Here is an 11,233-nt window from a genome sequence, read left to right as displayed (position 1 = left end):
ATCACCCTTATCCTCTACCTTGTTTTGGGCTGTCACAGACAATGCCAATAAACACATTGATGTTTGTGGTTGTGAAGGTACAAAAGGTAAAAAAGGGGACTTTTTAAAACACTTTATGTATGTGGTCATTTGTTCCTGTTAACTTTGGTGAGTGCACTGAACAGGGTGGTCATTTGTTTTCATAGAGCAGAGCGAGCCATCCAGATTTTTATATCACACTTTATTAAACAATATAGCTTTTGCTCTTCAGAGTACAATCATTACAAGATATAAACGACAAAATATATATTTAAATAGAAAATGAAACAAAACATTAAGGTATCTCACTGAGGAAAGTAAAAAGTCTTGACAGCATGAATGCTTTGCTTAGTGTTACAGGTTTTGTACAGGGCATGAAGGCAAAACGACTTAATGAGAGCTGAAACCACACAAACGGGATTATCTTAAGGCAAAACTTGGCAGCTTTTTGCACTTACAGGGTGATGACAACATGTCCGTTTCGCAGTGGTGTGAATCAACAGTTTACAGTGTTTCAGCATTGAGCCAGAAAGCAGACACATGGAGCCAGAAAAGGCAGAACAGGTAGTGAAAGATCTCTCACTCCGCCAAACGTCTGGTGGCATTGTATTAACACTTTAATAATCCCCTGTGTCAAGCATGAAGCCGCTACAGCGCAAAACACAGCAATTATCTTTTATAACGCAAGCCAGCCTGGTGCCAGTGTGACTTCTTGACTAGGACTGACATTAGAGTCTCGCTGTAACTCTGGTGAATAACCGCAGCAGCGGAGAGTGGTGGAGTTGCCAAGGTGTGTTACCAAAGCCATCATTTCCTGTATGTGTTCTCGAGTTTAACGGTCTCTGTTATTGGCTCCGTGATGGACGCTGCTAGGATGGCATCACAGAAACGCATAAACAGCTCGGCCACATCCACCGAACCCAAGAAAGGAAAGCGAACACTTTCTCATTCTTTCCCCTTCTCTCCCGCTGTGTTTCACACTTACATCTGCATTCATGCATAAACAAAGCTAGCGGCGCACACGCATTCATCAACATCGGCACGTACAAAGATTTTTATTTTTTAATTTTTTTACCTATTTATATACATGTCGTTACTCTTGTGTGTCCGGTCTCCAAGCTTTAAGCCCGCTGCAAAAGAAAGTTTAACACTCCCTCAACTCAATGGGGAATTACCTCTCTTGTACACTTTTGAACTGTTCCCAGTTCTCTGGAAATTGTCACTTATCAGGCATACCACGCAGAAACCTGCACCCCTAACCTCTAATATTCCTCAATAGAAGTGTGGCAGTAAAAACTGTAGATTACTATTGCATAAAAAGCTGCTAATGCTGGATATTTGTCCAAGTGTGGCTTTCTCAAACTACAGGTGCATCCACTGGTTACTTAAAGCAGTTCTGATTTGAAAACAAAAAGGGACGAATGTCCAATAAGTAGAGCTGAATTTAAATATAATCCAGTTAGTGTGTCTAATGCTTCCTTTCATTAGTGCCACCGCACTTTTTCCAGTTGTTTGGAATTTAGCAAAAAACAAAAGATTAAAACTGAATTTAAAAGATTAAAGATGGCATGTATTTGAAGATCAAGGCACGCTGACTAGAACATGATGGCTAACGGCGATGTCATAGCACAGATTTGGTTTAGTTTTTCAGCAACTATATAAGAACTGCTTTTGCTGGTGTTTAAATGTGAGGAAGGCTATGTTATATGCTTGTACTGAGAGAGAGGATGTAGCGTATAGTGATAAAGGCTTTTGCTATGTTTGCTGAAACCATACCTATGGGAGATGCTAGGACCGCTAAAGCTCAGAAGGGATAAGCCCCCACTATGATGGTGAGCCGCAGCAGGGAGCTGGACTGGTAGTTCATGGTCAGATGGTGAGTGATCATCTCCAGGTCCACCACGTACTCCTTGGGCCCTGACAAAGGCTTGGTAAGCACCAGCATGGCACCTACGTTACTGGAACGCTGCAAAGAAAACAAGAAGATAGTTAGCGTGTTTTATTTAAGAGGATATTCAACTTAAGTTGACGTGACACTAAAAGAACAAAAATAAGCTACAAAAAAAGCAAAACCTAAAAAAACTTACTTAAACTTACTTAAAATATTTCCCAAACTGGTCCTCAGATGAAAAAATACAATTTTCTATTTGATGGATTAAATATTTTTGTGATATTTGCACTCAAAATAATTTCTTTTATCTCAATTTAATTAGAAATAATAAAAATTACCTTAAAGCGAGCAAAAGGACTTTATATTGAATTGATTTTGATTGGGTAATTGCAGGAAAAAAGAGATGATTTAAAAAAAAATTATTACATGTTTAATTGAATTAGATTTTTATTGTCATTTCATAATAAATATAACAATTAAATTAGGAGTAAAAGTAGTCAATTAATTTCAGGAAGTTACTAATAGAATATAATAGAAATCCTTTTATTGCCCCCACTATGGGGCAATTCGAATGTGACTTACAAGAACTCACTAGTAATATAAATAAAATAAGCTAATTTAAAAGTAGCAAAGCAGAAGAGAATGAACTTATGAGAAAGGGAAGAAAAATAGTGCACAATTATTAATTGATAATACGAAATATTGAGGTGAAAATGCATACATTGTGTAAAAAACTCGAAATTCAAATTATATAGAGCAAAGACAGCAGCAGATTAATATTAAAATATGCAATATGCATCACCATGCAACAAATATCTATCCTTTTCCAACTTACCCGAAGGAAAAACTCTCCGCCTTCATTTCCGGCTTTAATCCTGAAATTGTTGCGTGTGTTGGTGAACATATTGGTGGCCTGAATCTGGAAAATGTCCGCTGGCACAGATCGGTCCGCCTGGATGCTCATGTATTTGTAGACTATTGACGGAGGGAGACCCTGGCACTCGGCTTGAGATTGACAAACACAGCGACTGCACATACACAAAAGTTATGTTAAAGCATTTCGTGGAACAGGACAAGCAGAAAAAAAGGGTAACTGCTCACTGACTTTTCAGAGGTCAGGGTGTAAAGAGAATCGCAGGGGTTTCTGGGATAACAGCGAAAGCCTCCATAATAGTTCCAGCACATTTCATCGTCTTGGCAGTTGTGAGTCCCCATCTCACACTCGTTCATGTCTGGTGAAAGTGACAGAAAGAAAATTGCCTCAAACTCAGAAAAACAGCAGGCGAACCATACACCACTGTTTATCCGCTCAATGAAACAGATGTTAAAGATCTATCAACGTTTGGGGTCTGTAGCTTGTAATTTGCAGGTGGCAACTCCAGGAAACCCTCCACGTCTGTAGTCGAGGAGCAGCCCCTGATGCACTCCTGCGCTGGCCAGCAACTGAAGCTCTTTCAGTGAAGCAGCGTGAAAACAGAAACATCAAATATTCTCCAAAACCACAACACTATTTATGAAGCAGCAACATGAATTCATCATCTGAACGTTCCCTCAGAACCCAACAGGCTGGCTCGCGCATTTAAAACCTGTACCTGAATACAAGGAAAAACTAACCGCTCTCCCTTTGAGAGAGTGCCACAGCTTCAAACAAGTATACTTAAATAAACCAGGACCGTGCATTTGAATTCGACAGATCTGACATTGCAGGGCAACACAAAGCTGGTGTGCACATGTTGCCAAACTTTTGCATACTTTTGATGATAGTGCTACCTAAGAAGTGGAACATCAAGCAGCCTTTACATTTGACGTGAACAAAGGTGCGACCAGAACTTAGGAACGTTATTTTGGGAAAAAGGAGGTCAGACAGGTAAATAAATTAAGAGGGGGAAATGATTTATGGATGACTTTACCTTGACACAACCTGTTTCCCTGGAGCTGATATCCTTGCGGGCACTCGCACGAGTAACTCCCAGGGTTGTTAATACACTGGAACTGACACATGTAGCTGGACAAGCTGCATTCGTCAATGTCTGTTCAAAATATGCACACACAAGCACAGATGAAGGCTGTAGTACATGGTGAGAATCAATGCATTTTATTTTCTATGTGGATGCCGAATGTAAGTGTGGATTTATGTGTGCGTCCACCTTGGCAGGAGACCTTGTCTGCAGCCAGCTCAAAGCCGTTGTTGCACTGACACAGGAAGGAGCCCATCAGGTTGTAGCATTGATGCTGACATGGATTTTCCACATCACATTCATTCACATCTAAACAAAAGCAGATTTTATTTTTATTACACATGGATTTAATACATATATCAAAATTCTCTTTTGACTTGGTGCAGTCGGTGATTAGACATAAGGCTAAGACCAGTAGGGCATTCCTCAAATGACGTCAAATTACTAAATTTAGACGCATGTGCTGCACCCATGTTGTGGTCGTACAACCAGAGCGCGTTGGTATCTGCTAGAGTGACTTGCGATATGGTAATCGTGACCATATGAAGGGAGTTTTTTTCCCATTGATTTTCCACAACCTCGAAAGATTGCAGATAAATGTCAGTGCTGGACTTGAGATTGTTACCGAGAGGAATTTACTGTGGAATCTGACCAAAGACACCTGAATATGGTCTCTACATTTCCTCTGTGGTAATGGAGCCAATATTTGAAAGTTCAGCCCTGATAACTGCGACTGCAGCATCTGTGCAGGTAGGCTACGTTTATTTGGCTTTTTCTCAGTGGCTTTAAAACTTCATACAATCCATGAGGGGTGTTCATGTGAGCCTCAGTGTTGCATTTAGTCCGCTTATTATCAACAACTTTGGGCTTGTTTTAGTCTCTAAAGTCACTTTTGTGAGTCGGTGGTGGTGGTTTCTTGTGGTGGTTTCTGAACGTGAAGTCACTTTTTTGGGCTTCGTTTTTTTCAGACAGAACCCCTTTTTCTGGTAAACGTGCCACGCAGCTAGAGTCTCGGTGTGTATAAATACCAGCTACATACATGCTTTTGTGATGATTAGAAGTGGTTGCAATGTAATTTGCACTTTTCCTGTACAACCAGCCGGGAAACCGACTATCTCAGGAAAAATGTGACGTCGTTTGAGAACTGCCCCATTGTCTTTCAAAGTGTCCCAAAATCTTTGCCTTATTTTGGGTTTTGTATATTACAAAGTCCTTTTGGTCTTTGTAATATCAAGGTTACATTTTGTAAGTTTGCTGCTGTAGAACTCATGTTCAGACAGTTTCTATTTTTGAGAGCTTAATTATTTAATTAACAGTAGGAAGAAAGAATTGAGACATTTGGCTTCTATCAAAGTTGGATAATGTGCCCCCACAACATTTTTTTTCCAAAAGCTGCTGAAAGTCACTTATGTGGGTGTAAGTATGAGTAAACGAACAGCTTTTTGGGAAACATCAAGTTTTCTTGTCTTGTGCCCCCATTTGGTATTGTGTGCGTGTGTGTTGGGATTAAAGGTGTAGAATTCCAAGTAATTAGCTACTTTAGAAATACATTTTGCTATGATTTCCCTGTCTTTACCAAGTCAGGTTTGCTTGACCGTCTAAGGATGAAAGTTCAGTGCTCTACACATAGTCTATCACTGTCTCCTTGTGGTCAAATAATGTCAAACTATTACCAGGGGTGAGTGAATATTCATCAGCGAAATGTCATGTGGGGTGGTGAGTGGAGGACTCAAGCGCAGATAAAAACAACCTGAACCAGATGGGCAGAAGGGGCCTCGGAAGGAGGGCAGGAGGTCTGGAGGCCAGCAGTGGAGCTAAATAAAATGTTGGGAGGCTACTGGCAAAGAAGTTCTAGAGGCCAGCAGTGGTGATGGAGGTCAGGAAGTTGACCAGGGGATTGGAAGAACCAACGGAGGACCTTATTTGGAGGCCAACCTCCAAATAAGCTGTCTTGGCAATAACCTGTCTGCAGGTTGACCAGAAGACTGTTCTTTCAAGAGGTTGGCTGGGAAACCGGAAGAATCCAAAGAGAGACCAGGAGGCATGGAGAACCTACAGAGAACATTGTAAGGAGGTCGACTAAGAGGTATAGTGGACCCACAGTGAACCTTGCCTGGTGATTGACCAAGAGGTGTAGAGGAAAGACAGCTGTGGGATCTCAAGGAGGAGCTCATGTGACTTGTCCACAGAATGCTGGAATCCACGGAGGAGCTCTGGAAACTGTAACCCACATGGGAGCTCAAGAGACTTGCACCCTCAACCGAGCTTTGGAGAATGGCATGAAAGCAGGAGGATCCTTCGACAGAGCTATGTATCAGGAGATGAATCCACTTGTATACCCTTGTTGTAGAACTAGGGATCAGGAGACCGGGGCAAGCCCATCTCTTGAAATACTTGGTAACAGTAACAGGAGAAGTCCTCCTCTGAGAAGTTGGGATCAGGATCAGAATTCTTGAACCCTTCTGAGAACTTAAGATCAGGAACGTGAGATAATTTGCCTCAAATCCTTCGAGAAATCAGAAACAGGATGGTGAGGTTTAGAGCTAGGATCAGCGATTTTTCCGGAAGTTTCACGAAGTTGCTTTTTGAATAACTGTGCATGCGTAAAACTGTCCTACATTGCTCGTCCACTCTTCAGGGGGTTGAAAAAAAAAACATCAATCTCTGTGGGAGTTGCAGGACTGTAAAAACTCTAACCAATCACTTCTTTTTGCACCGAAGAGCAGAGTGTTGTTCCTGCTCTCACTCTCCTCTTTCCTTGTTAGTTGGTGCTTGTTGCCTGCGCCCTTCAGTGTTTATGTGTCCGGTTAGCTTAGCGGTTAGCTTAGCATTTAGCTTTGTGTTGGTCGTTCATTGTAGCTCCACTGCTCTCACTGTATAATTTGAACATGGCTGAGAGTTGCAAGAAGCAAACAACATTCATGCTTTTAAGATGAACATGAAGGTCTTAGTAGAAAGAAATGAGACCCAAGTGGATTTGGGAGATTTTATTCACACAATCCCCCGAAGAGCGGAAGAGCAATGAAGACGGTCTTGCGCATTTGCAGTTATTGAAAAACGGACTTGGGGAAACTTCCGTAAAAATCACAGACTGTAGTTTTCAGGGGAAAAAATTGCATAAAGAACAGGCAGAGAAGCAGGCAGACTAATTGAGAAACAGAGTCAATGGCAGTAGAATGGAGGAATCTGCCAGTGAGCAGATAGAAATTGGGGGTTTAAATCCTCAGGCAGAGGCCTGAGGCAGAGTGAAAGCAGGCAGCTGAGGGAGGGAGACTAATAAATCAAAAAGGAGATGAACAAGGACAAAAACAACTCAAGGAAACAAAGAGCAGGAGACTAAACTAGAAAATAAAATAACGAAAATGGGAAGACCTTAGACAACATAGTCAACAGGGAAATGGTAAAAACAAAGACAAAAGAAACCCCAAAACTCAAGCACCACAGGACCATAACACGGACTCTGTATTGTACATTGTAGCATAGAGTTGTGTAAGGTCAATGTTTCATTGCAGTGACATTTTAGCTGCACCTGCATAAATTAGAAATTAGTGACATATACTATATCGGGATTTATGTGGCGTCTCAGAGTTTGTAAATTTCTAATGTCCATAAAATCAGTTGTAGCTTGGCTTAGCTGGAGATTAAATTGTGTATGCTACAGTGGTAAATGTGTAGAAAGGCAATACTGGAGTGTTATTTACCCAAAGCAACATATATTCATGTGACACTGAAATATAAGGCATACACAATAGTATGAGGGTATCACCAAACCAGATCATTTTAAACGTTGTTCCAGCATGTCGAACATTAAAGTGAATTATATATATTTTTAAAAGAACAAAATCAATTAGTTTAATCTGACAGGATTTATTTTGTTTAACCCTCACCCTGACAAAAAAAGGTGATGTGCAAAATTAGTTTTTACTGAAAATTTACATAATATCCCACATTTCATACATTTCCAGCTGATGATAACTGGAGACCAGAGGGGACAGTAAAAGTAATCAAGCTACGCAGATTCAGCCCAAGCACACAGATGGATGTTGCAGCAAAGCTGGGGGCAATTTAAGGGTCTGACTGGATATGCTACATCACACGCTCAGTAAGTCCATTTGACTTTAGCAGAAGATTTCAGTGGATGTGGATGGAGGGATAATCTCACGATAAATAAATGTTTTTATTGAATATAATCTTTATTATTATTATTATTATTATTTTCCATTTTTCCTAAGGAGTAGATAAAACAAAATGTATCTTCCTTCTGCTCCTGTTTGTTCATGTATAAATCAATTTAAGTACATATATAATTGTAAATTTTTTTTTACAAATGCATGAACAAATAAATAACATTTGATGTGATAATTGAAATATTCTTTCAGTTTAAAGCAATATAAAATATGACTTAGCTTTGTTAGTTTTAATTGCATTTGCAACCTGAGAAAAGGGCGGGTTAAACTAAAACATGGAATGTACTGATAGCTCCACCAGATCAGAACTTGAATTGAGTTAATTTTATTGAGTCTAGTTTTAGTCACTGTATGTGTATATTTTCTATATTTGCTTTTTAAATGCTAATATGGTGAAAATCTATAATGTAAAGTGTACAGATTTGTACAGTTCTGAATTCTTTTGTCTCTTATAAAAAAAGGTATAGAAAGTTTGGAAATCTTATTAAATTACATGTTTAATGTCAAAGGATAACTGATGAAAGCGAGTTGAAAGTAATTTAGGTTACTAGGATAAATGAGAATGGCAGAAGTCAAACCTCAAATTAAGCAAAATACACAACAAAATATCAGGACCTAATAGCACAAACCAAAGCAGACAGTATATAAACTTTAGATTGACAAATTCTGTGGTTTATGTACATTAGTTTTAGGTAGCCACCTCTTTACATTTGTTCTTCAATCAACTATGAGATTTCCTTATCTCCCATCCACTGGATAGCTATTTTATGCGGTTATGGTTTTATCTGGATGGTTTCACTTGCCACCTGGAAATGCGTAAAAGAAATACAAATCTAGAAATAAAAATGCTGACATAAAAAGTAAAGAGGCAAAGAGAACTCGGCTGATGACCAGAATGTGCACATTTGCAACCTGAGTGGTCCTAATTGGAGACTGATCAGATAAATTTCTGATCAGTGAACGCACCATATCTAAGTGCTGTAAGCGCTTACAACAACAATCTTCACTGAGGATGCTGTTACTAAGAGAAGAATACTCAAAGCTAGGTATTGTTAGCACCAGTTAGGTGTTTAAAAAGTTTGTCACACAAAAGAATGTGCAGAGAAGCTATTTAAAAGAAAGTTGTGGTTTTTTTCCACAATAAATCGACACAGGTCTGCTGTTATTTCAGACTATGAATGACTGTGAGAGAGTTGAAGCTCAGCAGATAACAGGAAGATGGACAATATTACAGCAAATTTTATTTGTTTAAGCTTTCAACCTATGTCTGCCATGGTACATGCAACATTCTCAACTCCTAATTATTTAATCTTTGTTTTAAAACAACACCAAAAAACGCAGAACCTCTAAGTCGGGGATCTCTAATGATATGAATTAACACTTATTTTTTTTCAATGACTTACCTATACATGAGTGGTTGTTGTTGGCTAATTTGTAACCGGGATGGCATTCACAGTAGTATGAGCCCTGGGTATTCACACATCCTTGCATGCAGTAGTGCCTCAGGGCACACTCGTCTCTGTCTGCATGTGCAAGAGAGTCATGAAGACACAGGCGGAGAAATTTAAAGCAAAGCAGGTACTGCCAATTTCTTTCAAAAGCGTCACTATCGCGTGATTACGTGACAGGAAAGTGTGGGTTTTCTTTTGTGTCTGTGGCTCACCGACACAGCTGTCCCCGTTCTGATAGTAGCCAAGAGGACACTGGCACGTGAAGGAGCCTCTGGTGTTGTAGCAGGTGTGCCCAGGCCCGCAACTGTGTGTGCCTGTTGCACATTCATCTATGTCTGCAGTGATCACACAGAGAGACTCTGAGAGGAAGCTGCACAAAGTAAAAAAAAAAAACTGCTGCATGCAAGAAAAAACACGGACAAGCCACAAAGCAGAGCAACAAGTCTGAACTGCATGCACCCGATGATGTATGACCTGCTTTAAACAGCGAGCTGAATCTACGATCACAGACACCATCAAATAAAACAGGCACGTTCACCTGGAGAGCAGGAGGTTAAATAAAGAGGGTGTTTGTTCATCAGCTGGGGGTGAACGGTAAAGCACAGATTATATCTTCTACCAACAAGACAGCTTCTTGTGGGGGGGGGGGGGGGGGGGGGGGTTTGTACATACATGCATATAGCTTGGAGGAAAATTGACTGGAGTTAATGTACTCCAAGGCACTTTAGCATCATATTAATAAATTAATAAAAATAAGTTAGAATGTCTTAAAAAAGTTCATTTATTTCAGTAAATTCAAATGTTATTTACACAAAGACTGACATTTTCCAGCCCTTTTATGTTAGTCGTGAGGATTTTCTGCTTACAGCTCATGAAAATGTGACCTTTAAGATTAGAATATCACATCGGACAAGTAAAAAAATGAAAGTTTAAAGAAAGGTATGTTTATTACCTGCTTATAGGTTGTCATTTTTTTAAAAGCAACTTTTAATCTGACAAATGTACCTCATCTGAAAGTAGATTCTAATTTATTGGACATCAATATATGCATAGAGCCTTCATACCTTTTAACTTTCTATCTTTGTGTAAATTTCAATGGAAGGAAATCGATACATGATTTTCCTAATTCTGTTTTTACAAGTAAAACCAGCCAGGTAAGGCGGTGCAAACGTACTGCAAGCCCACCAGCACACTGGCGTTCACCTAAACTAGCAGTTTGTTCATTTAAAAGGAAAGCGGCCAAAAAAGATCCCGGTAACTCCGCAAGAGATGCAAAGAACCACGTCTCCGGTGGGCGTACGTGTTGACAGGACAACTATCAGTCATGTAATCCACAAGCGTTGTAGGGGACACAGCAAATATGTGGCAGAAGGAGCTCTGGTCAGATGCCTGGACCTCACCCTGAAGACACCACACCAAAAGTGAAACAGGGTGGGAGCAGTAAGAATATTGTGGGGAGGCTTTTCTTCAGCAGGGAAGCTGGCCAGAGTTGATGGGAAGGTGGATGCAGGGTAAATACAGCCCAACACCACTGAATGCCACAGCTGCTTAAATTTTTAGTTGTAAAGGATTTTGGCGTTTTTCTTTCCACTTCACAATTATGCACTACTTTGCGTTGGTCTATCACATAAAATCCCAATAAAAACATATAGCTACACTTGCAGATGTAATATCACAAAACAGGAGAAAGCTCTCGGTTAATGACGACTTTTGCAAAGCACAGAACGT

At 39.9% G+C, this 11,233-nt stretch overlaps 1 protein-coding gene across 4 annotated transcripts in view; it reads right to left on the bottom strand.

The window, feature by feature from the left end:
• Positions 1-201: 201 nt before the first annotated feature.
• The window catches only part of si:ch73-173h19.3 (calcium-binding EGF-like domain-containing protein), a 69,089-nt gene continuing 58,057 nt past the window's right edge, over positions 202-11,233 (bottom strand). For 3 of the 4 annotated variants that reach the window (XM_036126656.1, XM_036126655.1, XM_036126657.1), the window contains 7 exons: positions 9,718-9,840; positions 9,458-9,577; positions 4,057-4,176; positions 3,820-3,939; positions 3,015-3,141; positions 2,745-2,937; positions 202-1,984 (listed from right to left, as the gene is read on the bottom strand). In XM_036126656.1, the coding sequence (XP_035982549.1) occupies positions 1,823-1,984; positions 2,745-2,937; positions 3,015-3,141; positions 3,820-3,939; positions 4,057-4,176; positions 9,458-9,577; positions 9,718-9,840 (965 nt within the window). In that variant the 3' untranslated portion in view covers positions 202-1,822. The remainder of the gene's footprint in view (positions 1,985-2,744; positions 2,938-3,014; positions 3,142-3,819; positions 3,940-4,056; positions 4,177-9,457; positions 9,578-9,717; positions 9,841-11,233) is intronic. The other variant, XM_012880588.3, reaches the window with a different exon arrangement.

The sequence above is a fragment of the Fundulus heteroclitus genome, chromosome 22 (assembly GCF_011125445.2).
Source record: "Fundulus heteroclitus isolate FHET01 chromosome 22, MU-UCD_Fhet_4.1, whole genome shotgun sequence".
Classification (NCBI taxonomy): domain Eukaryota; kingdom Metazoa; phylum Chordata; class Actinopteri; order Cyprinodontiformes; family Fundulidae; genus Fundulus; species Fundulus heteroclitus.
Note: the sequence above shows the minus strand (reverse complement) of the source record. Positions and strands in the feature narration are given on the sequence as shown.